The sequence below is a fragment of the Delphinapterus leucas genome, chromosome 7 (genome assembly GCF_059928025.1).
Source record: "Delphinapterus leucas isolate spDelLeu-1000000601 "Yukka" chromosome 7, BTC_Dleu_Yukka2, whole genome shotgun sequence".
NCBI lineage: Eukaryota > Metazoa > Chordata > Mammalia > Artiodactyla > Monodontidae > Delphinapterus > Delphinapterus leucas.
This window is the reverse complement of record NC_143135.1, coordinates 46,090,347-46,107,768: the sequence shown is the minus strand read 5'-3', so window position 1 is coordinate 46,107,768 and position 17,422 is coordinate 46,090,347. Positions and strand designations below refer to the sequence as shown.

The 17,422-nt window shown below is 40.0% G+C and overlaps 1 protein-coding gene across 2 annotated transcripts in view; it reads right to left on the bottom strand.

Annotated features, from left to right (window-relative positions):
- The window catches only part of DENND5A (DENN domain containing 5A), a 108,061-nt gene that overhangs the window by 19,845 nt on the left and 70,794 nt on the right, over positions 1-17,422 (bottom strand). For both annotated transcript variants that reach the window (XM_089915184.1, XM_022563186.3), the window contains exons 9-11: positions 8,083-8,233; positions 6,618-6,711; positions 4,291-4,422 (exon numbers count right to left, since the gene is read on the bottom strand). In XM_089915184.1, coding sequence (XP_089771310.1) covers positions 4,291-4,422; positions 6,618-6,711; positions 8,083-8,233 — 377 coding nt within the window. The remainder of the gene's footprint in view (positions 1-4,290; positions 4,423-6,617; positions 6,712-8,082; positions 8,234-17,422) is intronic.

The window sequence follows — 17,422 nt, the reverse complement described above, 5'->3', positions numbered from 1 at the left end:
AGAAGATAAAAACACAGAAATCACTATTTGACCCTGGGCAAGTGATTTCATCACTCTAGATCCAGTTTTTACATTTATGAGATGAAAAGAGTTGAATAAAACCCTTTGGTCATGCTCATCTCTGATATTCTCTGATTCTGACTGCTTAACTGACCCTATTAAACAAACCTTTCAGCATTTAATCCTAGAAATATATCTAAAGTATCCATCAAGGGGATGAAAAGTTGAGGAGGAATAATTTACTTTTATGTAAAATTTTTCACGTGCTCATTGTAAAACAAAAACAAAAAACCACACTGAATAATGATAATTGCAGCTTTGTGCCAGGCACTGTACTAAGTATTACATTATCTCATTTAAGCCTAATAACTCTATGAGAAGTATTATTATTTTTCACAATTTACTGATAAGGAAATTGAGGTCAGAGAACTTAAGTAACTTGCCCAAATTCACACAGCAAAGAAGCAGCAAATCTGGTCTTCGAACTTAAAGCTGCCTGAATATTGAATCCAAGTTCTTAAGGAAAATTTAATCATGTTATAAATTTGTGACATATAAAAATCTAGGGGCTTCCCTGGTGGCGCAGTGGTTAAGAATCCGCCTGCCAGTGCAGGGGACACGGATTCCAGCCCCAGTCCGAGAAGATCCCACATGTCACGGAGAAAATAAGCCTGTGCGCCACAACTACTGAGCCTGCGCTCAAGAGCCCACAAGCCACAACTACTGAGCCCACGTGACACAACTACCGAAGCCCGTGTGCCTAGAGCCCGTGCTCCGCAACAAGAGAAGCCACCACAATGAGAAGCCTGCGCACCGCGACGATGAGCAGCTCCCACTCGCCGCAACTAGAGAAAGTCCGCGCGCAGCAACAAAGACCCAACACAGCCAAAAATAAAAATCAATAAAATAAATTTATTTAAAAAAAAAAAGAATCTAAAGAGCAAGGAAAAATATCACCCCATACCCTACCCTGCAGAAGCAACAACTCTTAACACTTTGGCATATTTCTTTCCAGTGTTACTATTTTTAATTTTTTATTGTGAAATATATCTCATATACAGATACATATATGTGTGTATGTGAGTGTATACTATTAGACTATCATAACCATGATTGAGATTAAGAGAAAAAATATTGCCCATCTATACCTTTGAAGAATCCCATGTGCCTTCTCCAATCACCTTTCCCACTCTAGAAGTGATCACTGTTCTGACTTACACAGTAAAACTACAGAAATGCAAGGAAATGATTAACACCTATATTTGTATCCCTAAACAATGTAGTTTAGTTTTGCCAGTATGGTTTTTTTGTTGTTATTTTCTTTTTAAAATTTATTTATTTTATTTATTTATTTTTGGCTGCATTGGGTCTTTGTTGCTGTGTGCAGGCTTCCTCTAGTTGTGGCGAGCGGGGGCCACTCTTCGTTGCAGTGTGCAGGCTTCTCATTGCACTGGCTTTTCTTGTTGCGGAGCGCGGGCTCTAGGCTCTCGGGCTTCAGCAGTTGTGGCACACGGGCTCAGCAGTTGTGGCTCGTGGGCTCTAGAGCGCAGGCTCAGTAATTGTGGCGCATGGGCTTAGTTGCTCCACGGCATGTGGGATCTCCCCAGACCGGGGCTCGAATCCGTGTCCCCTGCATTGGCAGGCAGATTCTTAACCACTGCGCCACCAGGGAGGCCCCTTTTGTTATTTTCTTTTTCACTTAACTTTATGTTTGTGAAATTCATACACACTGATCAATATATCTGTTGTCTATTTCCACGCTGTATAGCATTCCACTGTATAAATATACTGCAATTTATTATTTATTCTCCTACTGATTGGCATTTGGGTTGTTTCCGGTTTGGGACTATTACAAAGAATTCTGCTGTAAACGTCTCGTACATATCTCCTGGGTCATGCTGCAAAGGTTTCTCTAGGGAATATACCTAGGAGAAGAATACTGGATAATAAATGCTATGCTGTTTTGCAAAGCAATCATAACAATTTACATTTCCAACAGTATCAGAGTTCCCTGTTGCTCCACATGCTAGCCAACAGTTGATAGCGTTAGGCTATTCTTCAATTCTAACATGTACACTTTTCCACGTATCAACAAATCTGAAATTAGGATATATTTCACCATCATTGTTGACCAGGCAGTAGACATAAGAAAGTTGTCACTGCCAGAGCATGCATCTCAAAACTTGAAAATGAATGCAAGGGGCATGGAAAACAAATCCCAGAGACAAGAGACAAGCCCTCTTTCAAAAAAGGCAGCATCACCAATGTTCTTGATGGGGGAAAAGACATTATTGGGAAAAATCATGGATATCAACGACTTAGAATGAACTGATGAAGTTTTTAAGATGCCTGAATTCAAAATATCAGTACTGGTATATCAACCTAACTTGTAACAGTAATAATTTTTTCTTCAAGAGAAAGTATATTTGATTTCATCCCATAAATGAGCATCACTTAGAAACTGAAATGCAGGAAAATCTTTTTTTTCCATTGATGAATAAACAGGATGTAGTAGGGGCCAAGTTAGTTCAACTGTCCTAAAAAGCACAGTATACTGACTTGGTTGAAAGGCTGTATTTTTATTAGAAATTTAAGTTCTGAACTAAAATATTAAAAGTTAAGAATGACTATCTTGGGACTTCCCTGGCGGCACAGTGGTTAAGAATCCCTCTGCCAATGCAGGGGACATGGGTTTGATCCCTGGTCCCAGAAGATCCCACATGCCGCAGAGCAACTAAGCCTGTGCGCCACAACTACTGAGCCTGCGCTCTAAAGCCCGCAAGCCACAACTACTGAGCCCACGCACCACAACTACTGAAGCCTGCGCACCTAGAGCCCGTGCTCTGCAACAAGAGAAGCCACCACAATGAGAAGCCCGTACACCGCAACAAAGAGTAGCCCCCACTCACTGCAACCAGAGAAAGCCCGTTGCAGCAACGAAGACCCAAGGCAACCAAAAATAAAAATAATAATTTTAAAAATAAAAGAAAGCAGATCTCTACAAATCTGTTATTAAAAAAAAAAAAAGAATGACTATCTTTTGATCCAGCAATCCCACTTCTGAGTATATATCCAAAAGAACTGAAATTAGGATCTCAAAGAAATATCTGCTTCCCCATGTTCATTGCAGCATTATTCATGAAAGCCTAGATACAGAAACTACCCAAGTATCTACCAATAGATGAATGGCTAAACAGTATGTGGTATATACATACATATGATGGAGTATTATTCAGCCTTTAAAAAGCCTTAAAAAAGAAGGAAATCCTGCCATTTGCAGCAACGTGGATGAACCTGGACGACATTATGCTAAGTGAAATAAGCCAAACAGGACAAATACTACATGATTCCACTTATATAAGGTATCTGAAATAGTCAAACAAATTCATAGAAGCAGAGAATAGAATGGTGGTTGCTAGGGGCTGTGGGGAGGGAAAAATAGAATTGTTGCTCAAGAGGTATGAAGTTTCGGTATTCATAGGTAAGAAGAATAAGCTCTGGAGATCTGCTGTACAACACAGCACCTATAATAATACAATATTGTGCAATTTAAAATATGTTAAGAGGACAGATCTCATGTTGTGCTCTTACCCCCAAAACAAACAAAAAACACAAAAGAATATAAGGAAATTTTTGGAAGTGACAGATATGTCTACCTTGATTGGTGGTAACAGTATCACCAGTGTATGCATATGTCCAAACTCATCAAGATGTATACATTATATGTGTGCAATTTTTTGTATATCAATTATACCTTAATAAAGCTTTAAAAAATTACTCTTCTTGTAGAATGGAAAAAAAACATGCCAACAGCAAGCTTAAACTGAATAATACACCTTGATCTGGCACACAGTAGGCACTCAGCGAATTCTTGTTTCTAGACACGAGATCGGTGCTATCAGATTAAATCAGAGAGGCAAAAACATTTGCATACGTGTAAGACTAATCTGTTGAAGACAATACAACTACATTACTTACTTAAGATACTACTAACTTAAAATTAATGATTTTAAGTAACATAAGATGTCTAAAATTAAAAACTACACCTGTCTCTCAGTTTTAAAGAATACATATTAAGTTTTTATCAAGCAAAATGTGCTTGCTCTCAATTAATGGTATATTTTCTTTAAAACAAATACACCTAATTCCAAGTTAAAAGGATCTTAACATTAGTACTATCCCATTATATTAACAATGTTTTCAAAATCAAGAAAAGAGTGGTCAGAGCTAAGCCTTGGTCTCATCTTGGCTGCCAAGGAAAATACACATTCAGAAATGTCCACAGCTCACCTTGTTGCGGCATTCCTTCAGCAGACCCTCCACAAACTTCCAGTTGGTTTGGGCAATCACTGACGGGGAAAGGTTGGACAGTTTGGGCTGGCGGATGGTGCTGCCCATATTCCTGGCTTCCTGGATGTACTTCTAAAGCAAAAGGAAAAATCAAAGACTCTTAGTGCCCATGCACACAGACCACAGGCAACCAGTACTGATGGGGCCTGAAGAGGGCACTATCACCCCGCACTTTCTTACTGCCTCTTTCCTAGGCTCAGGGCAAAGTTTAAAATGCAGTGCTTGTATTGTAGGGAAAACTGAGAAAATATGATAAATTAATTCTGTTTTTTCTAATGTAAAGCCCTCTTGGCTTTAATGATACAAGAGGTAAAAAACATATGGCTGCAACATGTATGAGTGTGCCAACTCCTATGAGTAGGCAAACCAACTCAAATCGAGTACTATTGAGGAAAATCATTTTCCCCACCAAGTTTGGAGGAATTTAATTCCTCTGCTCATATCAAAGATATCCATCCTTGCTAAATTAGGGCCTGAAGAACATGTGTGTACACTCAAAACAACTGCATTTTCTGATTTTCTACAGTTTGCTGGTGATTCCCCATATGCTGTCTGTTTTAACATATAACCAAATCAATGCAGTAAACTGCACACTGACATCCTCTCAGTATCCCAGGTTCACAACCAACATTTTTACTCCCAACTTCTTTCTCTCCCCATATTTATTCCAGTAGTACAATTTTGTCCATTCTATCTTCTGGCCCCTCAATCTGCCCCTACTACCAGCCCCTAAGATTAGGCTTCAATTACTATCACCTGCACTACTGCTACCTGCTCCTAACTTGCTAGCTACCTCCAGTTCCTCTTGCCTCCCAAATATTCTGCCCACAGCCTCCTTCACACAACCACCACCAAACTTTGGATCCTGCCATCTCCTTTATTTGTAATACTCATCTTTGTCCCTAACAATCCTATCATCCTCAAGACTTAAACAGATGCTGGTTCCTCCAAAGAGTCTTGTTTGAGATTACCCCAGACAGAAATGACCTCTGCTTTCTCTAATCAGTGATCAAACACTGGCGTGCCTCTCATATGGCCCTTTCATATGGCCTTTGCTCCCTTAATAAACTGGTATTCCCTGAGGACAAGGCTACCTCCTAATCTTTATATTTCAAAGTGTTTACTATAGTGATTTTGACCAAGAAAACATACTCAATAAACACTGCTGAAAGAAATAATATGGAGGTGAGGTGGAAGACCCAGGGGAGACTTTTAAAGTAACACCTATACCCAACACCCATTAGGCCACCCTCACAAAAACGCCAAGTACAATTGTACCCTATAAACCAGCAGTTAAAAATTCATAACCATATTTTGCAATATTAATTTATTCCTTTAAAAAACAGCAAAGGCAAAATATTTTCCCATTCATTGAGATGCCAGACACATATGAAAACAACATGCTTTACTGGATTTCATCATATAAAATGCAAACTGCAGGGTCTTTTCTCAAAGAGAAGTTTCTGAAATAGGTTTCTGAAGGTGAAGCTCCATTTTCACAAGTTCTCTGCAACTCAGTAAGGCAGGGTCTCCAACCTGAAGTTTATAATAGAAACTTTACTGGGAACAAGTTACAGCAGAGCTGAGAAACTCAGCTTACAAGCAATAAGGACTCAGGTCAATTCAAGAATCCTCAATCTGCACGCACCTGATAATAATATTCTTTTGCTCCTCTGAGAAAAAAAAGTCAAGATTACCTGTTTTAAATTAAGATAAAGAAAAAAATAGGAAAAAAGGCTCCTCCTCCCCAGGTTCAGAGAGTCACAGCATTAACCCAAGTTCACCTTTTCCTCTTTCTCACTCTAACAAAATTAACTTCTTTACCACCATACCACACACACACATACAAAAGCCTCAAAAATTTTAAAGGGATTTTTCCCAAGTTTTAGAATCTTATCTTCTGAGGTTCCTGTCAGCCCTCCACTCTCCCAACCCCTGGGAGGAAGTGAGTATCATGCATGAGTGACTACTGAAAGGACAGTGAAAGGCTCTCTTCCAAGCACTGGTTATCATTCCTGAACAGAGGTACAAATCTGGTTCAGGGAGAGGACGCACATGGCTAGTGGCCCTGCTGCCCATTGTGAAACACTGTACATCCTGGATTTGTCACAACCGTAGCCCATATCAGGGATCAGGAACTAACTTATTATTAACCCTTCTTTATGAGGAGGATATTTGAATCAGACCAGAGGCCAAGGAAATGAGAAGGAGAAGGAGGGTGTAGCATGATAACAGGGTCATTCCTTGTCATTCTCAAGGTGTCTTACCTCTCTCTGGTCATTGTCTAAACGCAGGTGTTCTGTGTGCTGCTTCTGCCTGTCTTTACGCCTCCACTGGGCAGGGGCATTCCTTTTTGTCCACCTGACAGAATCAAAGCAGACAATTAAGAATATTCCGCTAAGACGGACTTCCCTGGTGGCGCAGTGGTTAAGAATCCGCCTGCCAATGCAGAGGACACGGGTTCGAGCCCTGGGCCGGGAAGATCCCACATGCCGAACAACTAAGCCTGTGCACCACAACTACTGAGCTTGCACTCTACAGCCCGCAAGCCACAACTACTGAGCCCGCGTGCCACAACTACTGAAGCCCGCACGCCTAGAGCCCATGCTCAACAAAAGAAGCCACCACAATGAGAAGCCTGCGCACCACAACGAAGAGTAGCTCCCACTCGCCACAACTAGAGAAAGCCCGTGCACAGCAACAAAGACCCAACGCAGCCAAAAATAAATGAAGAAAGGAAGGAATGAAGGGAGGGAGGGAGAGAGGGAGGAAAGAAGGAAAGAAGGAAAGGAAGAAAGAAAGAATATTCTGCTAAGAAAGTAAGGTCAACTGACGGGAGAAAACTTAAACATCTAGGGACCAATGGTGGCCATGGGAAACCACCAAGAAATCACCAGAGATAGCTCAGAAACCTTGAGAAGGGTAGCTTAAAGATCACTTACTGGGCAAGAAAGAGATAACTCCCCAGGGACAGAGACATATCTTTTTTTTAAAATAAATTTATTTACTTTTGGCTGCGTTGGGTCTTCGTTGCTGTGCGTGGGCTTTCTCTAGTTGCATTGCTGTGCGTGGGCTTCTCACTGCGGTGGCTTCTCCTGTTGTGGAGCACCGGCTCTAGGCGAGCGGGCTCAGCGGCCATGGCTCACGGGCCTAGTTGCTCCGTGGCACGTGGGATCTTCCCAGACCAGGGCTCAAACCCGTGTCCCCTGCACTAGCATGCAGATTCTTAACCACTGTGCCACCAGGGAAGTCCCAAGAGACATATCTCTCTTGAAACACCTACAAAAACTTCACCTGCAGATCCAAAACTATACTCATTCAACTCTGCCTGGGCATTGATACACTCATCTCCAAAAGTAATGAAGAGTAATCCTGCTAAGCTATCTACTTTCAGTTCAGTTATTTCAACCACCACTTACTAACGATACAGTGCTAGCTAAGTGTTGTATGGATTCAATAATGAGATGATTTCAACCCATCTGCAGTCCGGCCTTCTACAGGCCCTGACACATGGAGCTATCCCAATTTGCACAGTAGAGACAGGAGCTGATGATACTCTGTCACCTGTTTCCTTGTTAAAACAAGTGAACAACCTGGATAGTGTGTGTTTTCTCCATATTTGCTTTACAAATGTCAAGGTCTTCTGGAGATAACAGTCTAGGTCCAGATACCGTACAACCCTCACCACTGTGGCTAGGGAGCTGAATCAGGGAATCCCTGGGGTTGACTCACTTGTTGCTGGCTGGCCCGGTGGAAAGCACATCAGACTGCAGCTTAGGGAAGAAGCCTGGTTCATACTTCCCTTGTCCAATCTTCATGTCAAGTAAATGGGGGTGAACCGCAGTGTGATCGATTTTTGCCAGTCGCAGCTCAATTGCTTTCTCTGGATGAGAGTGAAAAAGTCCAATATTTTAAAAAACATACCATATTCTGGGCCATAAAACAAGTCTCAATAAATTTAAAATAACTTGAATCATACAAAGTATGTCTTGTGACCAACAATAATCAATAATACCTTAAAACTAAAAAACACACTTCTAAATAACCAAGGGGTCAAAAAGGAAATCAGCATGGTTGAGGCTAAAATGGAATGGATTGCCTTTTATTGGATGTAGATTGTGCTCTCTCTATTGTTACGAGTACTTGAAACAATTCAGGTTGGTTTTCTTGAAGTAATTTTTATTTATGATTCAGAGAACTCATGTGGATGGAAATCTCTCTGGCCCTCGAAAAACATGCCATCAGCACTCAGAGTCGGTGTTGCCCACTACATGTTCTGTCTTCTGAATAGAAAAGAGGTGTTATTTAGGGAAATTTTTTTTTTATTTTGCGGTACACGGGCCTCTCACTGCCCTGGCCTCTCACGTTGCGGAACACAGGCTCTGGATGCGCAGGCTCAGCGGCCATGGCTCACGGGCAGAGCCGCTCCGCGTCATGTGGGATCTTCCCAGACCGGGGCACGAACCCGTGTCCGCTGCATCGGCAGGCGGACTCTCAACCACTGCGCCACCAGGTAAGCCCCGAAAATCTTTTTTTTAAGATATGTGTAGATCATTTACTACTGGATAATATTTGTTCTTTGGTCCCTATAGTTTTTCTTTAATAGCATATATTTTAGTGGTTGTTTAAAAATTATACAGAGAGCAGAAGTTCTTTATCTGAAGTGATTTAGTAGGGTACTGAATTCGATAATTGAAAAAGTCACGTAAGTTTGGGAATCCTAAAAGGATATATACATCCCTTAAACATTTTAATTTAAACCATATGACTGTATAATCACCAATCTTTTGATGAAGTGTCTGTGCATTTTCTTTGATTATGGATCCACTAATCAGGGGTCTGCATTGTTTCTCTTGCATAAATCTCACCCATAATTCATTCACTGAGTTTTCCAGTTTTTAAAGTGGAGCGAGAACTTTTAAAGGACCTTGCAAAAGAACCATAGTAGATGCTAGTTTTCCCAAGTTTTCTGCACTTAAGTGATATGCCTAATTCAACTGCTGTCTTTTTAGTGACTTTGCTTTACTGAGTCTTTTTAAAGCATTTAATTTTGTTTTCAGAGAAACAGTTCTTCTTTTTTGTCCTCATATCTTACCATTTATTTACATAATATTTGGTTAAATTATACAACCCAGTAATAAGTTCAACTAGTGCAGACAAGCTTGGAAACAAATGCATACATTAGTATTTTTAATTACTTTTTTAATTGAAGTATAGTTGATGTACAATAGTATATAAGTTACAGGTGTACAATATAGTGACTCACAATTTTTAAAGGTTATACTCCATTTATACATATTATAAAATACTGGCTATATTCCCCATGTTGTACAATGTATCCTTGTAGCTTATTTTATACATAACCTTGCATTAGTTTTTGGGGTTTTTTTTTGCAAAAGTAATGCAAACTCAAGGCATGCAATCAAAACAATTTTAAAGGGAATAAATGAAATCTCCTTCCTCTCTGCTTCCTGTGGTAGCCGGAGATCAAGTTTCTTGTGCATCCCTAATGAAATAATAGTTTTTTAAAACAAATAAATAATGTGTGGACAAACAGTGCAGAGAGAATTGAATGTTTCCCTTATGTTTTTTTTTTGGCTGTGCGGGCTTTCTCTAGTTGTGGTGAGCAGAGGCTACTCTTCGTTGCGATGTGTGGGCTTCTCATTGCGGTGGCTTCTCTTGTTGCGGAGCACGGGCTCTAGGCATGCGGGCTTCAGTAGTTGTGGCGCACGGGCTTAGTTGCTCCGCGGCATGTGGGGTCTTCCCGGACCAGGGATCGAACCCATGTCCCCTGCATTGGCAGGCGGATTCTTAACCACTGCGCTACCAGGGAAGTCCCTGTTTCCCTTTCTTTTTGATCTAAAATCCTACCCTTGTGAAATAATCTCTTGATTTTTTTTCATGTCCTCCTCCTAAATACTTTTATATAATGTACTATTTTTAATGTTGTGTTGCACATGTATTAATTATAATATTCTTTAAATTATATACATTTTGATATACATATGGTATATTAAAGTAAAACTTGGAAAAAAGGCATTTCAGTCATATGGTAGAAATTTAAAATATTACAAAAGGGTGTATGTACAGTGACGTGTTAAGACTTATCACTGTTTCCTGTTTCCTTGCATATACAGCATGTATACCTTTTAAAAACAACACAGATGGGAGCATACTAATCATTGTTTTATACCTTCTTTCATTTAACAGTTTATCTTGGAGATATCAGGACATAGATTAGGTTGTTTCCTAAGAACAAAGATTGCATGAGAAACATCCTTGTTCATACAATTTTCACAGAAGTGTGAGTATGCAAGGACAGTTTCTAATTCAATCTCTGATTTGCAGGAACTTCCCTGTAGTTTGTTTTAGGAGTGAACTTATCTGTAAAGTGATCCCAAGTCTAACGTCTTTCTCTGCACAGAGAGAAGTCATAAGAATGTGCTGATTATTCTCTCTTCACCACTCAGAAGCGGTTGTAATCCCAGTATGCTTTGCATTATCTCCTTTTGTTAAAAGTAATTGCTCATTACAGCATTATGGGAGCTGTGAGAAAACCCAGAGAGTTGCCTCGAGCTGAAGTGTTTCCAGTTGATTTTGATTGGCTAAAACTCTTTGGATGCAGATGACCTTCATCTGTTTCCTATTTATTAGTTTCACCTTCTTGGAATGATGAGCACAGAGACAGGCAATGGCAAAGGAGGTACTGATTTTATCGTTTGTACTGGTGTATAGAAATGGATTTTGTGCTGTTGCTTACAGCTCTGGGAGGTCAGCATCCTAGTGTGGGTACCACGGGTTGATGGATCCCGGAGGCATGGTTTATTAGGCCATGCTTCAAGATGAGTTGTTGCTTTTTTAAAATACAAAAATGTAGGGAAAACGAAACCCACAACTCAGACCAGAGAGGCCATAAAATTCCAAGTTTCTAGTATCTGTAAAACCAAACCATATAAATGGAAAGCAGTTTAGCCTTGAAAGGGGAGATGATTTCTCATCCCCTAAAGTGTTTTGTTTCTAAGAATAGCACACTTTAAGTGCATCACAGGGAAGTCTTCAGGGATTTCAATCTGAGGCGAATAAGGTTACCCACTCTAGCAGAAATAAGTGGGCTGAGTTTCAGATACTGGATTAGACTCATCCTGAAGAGTAGGGAAAAACCAGAACTAGATGTCTGTGCTATTGAAAAGCCTGCTTTTATGGAGCAGAGGAAGCCCCTTCCTTCAGACTTCAGCATGCCCTGTTTCATGATTAGAGAGTAGACAGATGTTCCCTGACACTGTAACTAGGTACACTATAAGGAGCAGTCCAGTGTCCAGGAAGCCTCATGAGGAAGGCATTTCAGGGACTCCTTTACTCAGTGTCTGTTGGACCCCTATGAGATGTTCTTGTCTCTGAGCAGACCTGTCAGGAATGCCAGCCACGTAGAGGAGTAGCACCTGCTTTACTGACTTTCGGTAAAAGAAGCAGCTTTTTGGTTTTCACATGATTGGAAAGGCCTTGCTCCTTCCTGCCTTTTTAAAAAACAACCCAGAAATGGTGTGTGTCTGTATGTGTGTGTACACTGAAACGGGGGGAGAAATTATTCAGTGTAATATTTATTCAAAATGTGTGTTTAAGTGCCAGTGTTGGGACACAGTAAGACTGGACCTTCAGCTTTAAATATCTCTTGGAGGTTTTCTCCCACACCTTTACATTCTTTTGATCATCTTAAGTTTGAATTTTAAAGTATATTCTTATCATGTCTGAGATTCTCAAGGTTATTGCTCTTAGTAGATTATTTACAGGCATTCATATCTAGAAAAGAGAGGTGAAAGATACAAAAACTGAGGCCTCGCCTAGAGAATCATTAGAATTCTTCTTAATAATAATTGTTAGAATAATCATAGAGCAGGAAAATTTCAACAGAAAGATAACAAGCAAAGTTGTACAGGTGCCCCATGGAACTGAGATATCTCAGAAGAGGCTGAAGATAGAACTTGTAGTGGCCTAAATTTTGTTCCTCAGTTGTTGCTTACTCTCACGTTGGAGTAAATACTTTTTCTGAAAGGCTATATAGATTATCTATTTAATCCTTGAAAGAGTTTTTTATTTTATTTTATTTTGTAATTTGGGAAATATTTTTGTTGCTGCTTCAATTGGGAGAGGGTCCTCACCAAATAGTCTTTAATATGGGAATGGCAGTGCTTTGTGGGGCACAGTGAAAAATGAGATCGACTTTCTTCTTGAACTCTTATCAGTCTGTTCCTGATTTTAGTGAATGTGAAAAGCTTGCGCTCTTTTGTCCTTCTGCTAAATCAGTTGTATTTTTTAAAAAATCATTATTGATGACCAAATCTCTGAGCTCAGTTTTACCCACTGATTGTTTTACATCACTTATCTATTATCTATCAAATGCCTTAGCTTTCCCCGAAGAAGCGTGAGGCACTTCCTTAGAGTGTACTCAAAATGTCTGAGATGATGAAGTTTTAGTCATCAATTTTTATTTATCTGCATTACTAGTTAAAAAAAAAAACTATTTCCAGGTCATGCTTAGCCAGGAGCAAGGTGGTAAGCTGCTCCAAAGTTTTATTGGTGAGCACAAAGGATGCTTTGCTAAAACCTAGTTGATATATATCAGCTTCTGCTCACTTCCTACTCACTCTTCTTCATTCTCTGGAAAGCTTTTTGTTATTTATTACTCATTTATGAACCAAGCTGGGATTTGCTTAAATGGTGGGCTGAGTTTTTAGTGCATAAAACTGTTTAACTCCTGTGAAAACTCATTTGAAATCAGCCATTCCAGGAGGATATTACTCATATGATTTTAAAATTGATGTTCCTACTTTGTCTTTAAGTGTCTGAAACCATCATACCATTTGTAAATAGTAATGTGTTAAATCTCAATCTATTGTATTGGCTTTGCTGATGTATTTTTTACTCATTTTAAAAATAAAACAAGTCTAGAAATTGCATTCTGAAGAAAAGCTAAGCTTTGAGCACAAGCTTCTCTTCCAAGATATGCTCTCTGACCTAGAATAAGAGTTTTGAGTAATGAAAGTCAATCTTCTGGGTCTTTCAGGTTCTAGGGGAGCTTTTTATCAAAGTGTTAAAATGACACTTTCATGCTGTTACCATTCAAGAAAGGTTGCCAGGTGAAGGCAGACTTGGCTAGTGTGGAAACAGCCTCTGCATGCTTGAAGGTTCTTTGGGCTTGATCTTGAAGTCAAAGTTCACATCAGCTCCTTGTAGAATGCAGACATGTGAATGGTAAATGAGGTGTTTTGACATTCATGCTGAACAGAGAGACTAGACCACTGTTCCTTTTCTTTTTGTTCCACTTCCCCATTCTCCTTCTACTGAAGAGAATCTACTTAACATTCCGGTTTAGTATTTGGAGCAAGGTACTATTTATGATACCTATTGTATTTCTTTTTTTCTAAATTGTATTTCTATATTAAATTTTATTACTAGCATGGACCTGTGTGTGTGGGGGTATACTTCAGCTTGTGGTCCATTGAGGTCTCTGGGTTGTCTCTCTGATACCCACAAGGGATTCATACTCTGAGCATACCCTTGCTGAAGTTTATCCTGTTCCTTTCTAAATGTGAAATTGTGTTGAAGATTTTAACTTACTATTTGAGAAGCAAGTACCTTGTTTTTGACTGGTTTTGTGTGTGTTTTGTTTTTGACCTAGATTACCAGAGACTGATGACTGTGGCGGAGACAATTACAGCTCTCATGTTTCCTTTCCAGTGGCAGCATGTCTATGTTCCTATTCTCCCAGCTTCTCTCCTACATTTCTTAGATGCTCCTGTGCCATACCTGATGGGCTTGCATTCCAATGGCCTGGATGACCGGTCAAAACTGGAGCTGCCTCAAGAGGTAAGAAAAACGTGGAGCTTGGGTGCTGGTGCCTGTGGCCCTGACACAGGATTTGGGAGAGAAGGGCTTTGGGATGAGCCCAGGGTGGTATCACCAAGTTTATTTTCTTTTATTTTGGGGAACACAAACAACTTTCCAGGAAAAAAGTAAAAACACTGAACATTTAGCTCAATTTATATAATTCCAGAAACACCTGTTTCCTCTATCACCTGACATACTTTTATAATAATCTCTGTTTATACTATTGTGAACTGCCTTTTTCAAACATGATATTTTACATATTTTTAAGAAAATCTTTTTATTATGTAAAAGTTTAAACTTACACAGAAGAGTAGCATAGTGAATCTCTGTGTTTTCAATACTTAGCTTTAACAGTTATCATACATTTAAATTGTATTTTACTTCTGTACTTTCTACCCCCTATTTTTTAAAGAAATTCCACATAATATAGTTTTATAACTGCTTTAGTAGCCAGACATGTATTAATAAATCAGTGGTTTTGTTTTATAGGCCACAGTTACTCTGTAAAAGTTGACCTGATCATAGTGATTCTTGTAGTACTGAATGTAGCTTTGAAAACTTTCCTTGCTCAAGATAAGGAAGGCCCTGAGAGAATGCTTGTCCTCCCTTGCTGTGAAGATGGCCTGCTCCTCTTTCCTATTGTTTCAAATACTAAAATAATTGATTAAAAAATGTATTTGTTTATTTACTACTTCATTCTAAAATAGATTTAAAGCATCATTAGAAATAAGATTGTCTTGGTTTTTATTTTCCTAGAATTACCAAGAGAACTGGTCTACCTCTTTTGGTCATTTTGTGGCTTGTATGAAACTAGCTGGGGGAAGGCCTTTCCTACTCTGAATTTCGTAGTCAACAGCAAGGCCTGGGAAGAAGACTTTGGACTATGCACACACTGGTATCAACATGACTCTGTCTCATCCTTCCACCAATGATTTTTTGGGGGAAGATTTTATGTATAGCTGAGGAATATGAGTAAGAGGACCTCCAAAGAAGAGACCGTTCTCATGGAATTGGATCTAAGCAGCATTCACATTGTTGGGCATGTCTGGGCAGCCATCTTGATGAACATGCCTGATAATTAGATCATACCCATAATGTTTAAGTTATAGTCAATTGCATCTCTTTTTCTCTCTCCTTTGGTTTTATTTTTATTTATTTATTTGTTTGGCTGCGTTGGGTCTTAGTTGCAGTGCGTGGGCTCAGTAGTTGCAACATGTGGCCTTTCTAGTTGTGGCGCACGGGCTTTGAAGCGTGTGGGCTCAGTCGTTGCAGCGCATGGGCTTAGTTGCCCCACAGCATGTAGGATCTTAGTTCCCCGACCAGGGATCGAACCCACATCCCTTGCATTGGAAGGTGGATTCTTTTTTTCTTTTTTAAATTTATTTATTTAATTTATTTATTTTTGGCTGCATTGGGTCCTCGTTGCTGTGCACAGGCTCCCCCTAGCTGTGGCGAGCGGGGGTCACCTCTCGCCACGATACGCGGTCTTCCCATTGTGGTGGCTTCTCCTGTTGCGAAGCATGGGCTTTAGGTGCGCGGGCCTCAGTAGTTGTGGCACATGGGCTCAGTAGTTGTGGCTCGTGAGCTCTAGAGCACAGGCTCAGTAGCTGTTGTGCACGGGCTTAGTTGCTCTGCAGCATGTGGGATCTTCCCGGAGGAGGCTCGAACTCATGTCCCTTGCATTGGCAGGTGGATTCTTAACCACTGCGCCACCGGGGAAGCCCCGGAAGGTGGATTCTTAACCACTGGACCACCAAGGAAGTCCCTCGCCTTTGGTTTTAGAATCAGAGTGTCTTCCTTGTAGTTTTTTCCGTTTCTGCCTCCTTTGAATCTATAGAGCTTTGTGCTATTTGGGGTGGGACAAGATTAATTAAGGAAGAAGAGATCTAAATAATGTCAGCAAAAAAAATGCAGGAGGCTGCAAAAAGAACAGAGTTTATTTGGGGACTTAAGAATTGCAATTGAGGAGACACAGATTCAGTTAACCCTGAAAGAGTATTCCGAGGAAGAGAAAGAGTCAGGGGCTTATAAAGACAAAAACCACGAGGTTGTTAAAAGTTGCCCTGGTGAGAGTTGTGATTGACTCTGATGCGAGTCAAAATATTTGTCCTTAAGAAATCACAGGTTATTTTAGGGTAGGGGTGTTTTAAGTATATAGACTGTCACAAATTGTGTTTAGGGTAAGGGTCTGATTAGTATCTTGAGTTTCTGGCAGGTGTTCTGGTGTTCTGTTCTTCATCAGGTCAAAAGGTCAGCTTCCATCCAGGCTGAGTCATGCAAACATCGTACTTCCTTAATGGCTTCCCGGCTCCATTTTAGAGATCTCTCTAAGAAATACTGACTCCATTTTGACTTTCCTTTCACAATGATGGAGAAAACCATTGAGTTTTGGGGTACTGGGTTTTTATATATATTTGTCTACTGATAAATATGCATAAAGAGTAGATATCAAAGATTAGAGAGTGGGGAGCTTTTTGTTGTTGCTTTAAATGACTTCATATTTAATACTGACACCTCCTTCTGGTAAACGTAATTATCATTTTGTAAAAGTCAAAATAAGAATAACAGTGAAAATGTTCATTGCAGCTCTATTGACAACAGTCTGGACATGGAAGCAAGCTAAGTGTCCATTGACAGATGAATGGATAAAGAAGATGTGGCACATATATACAATGGAATATTACTCAGCAATAAAAAGAAATGAAATTGAGATATTTATAGTGAGGTGGATGGACCTAGAGTCTGTCATACAGAGTGAAGTAAGTCAGAAAGAGAAAAACAAATACCGTATGCTAACACATATATATGGAATCTAAAAAACAAACAAAAAAAATGTCATGAAGAACGTAGGGGCAAGACAGGAATAAAGATGCAGACCTACTAGAGAATGGACTTGAGGACATGGGGAGAGGGAAGGGTAAGCTGGGACGAAGTGAGAGAGTGGCATGGACATATATACACTACCAAACGTAAAACAGATAGCTAGTGGGAAGCAGCTGCATAGCACAGGGAGATCAGCTCGGTGCTTTGTGATCCCCTAGAGGGGTGGGATAGGGAGGGTGGGAGGGAGGTAGACGCAAGAGGGAAGAGATATGGGGATATATGTATATGTATAACTGATTCACTTTGTTATAAAGCAGAAACTAACACACCATTGTAAAGCAATCATACTCCAATAAAGATGTTT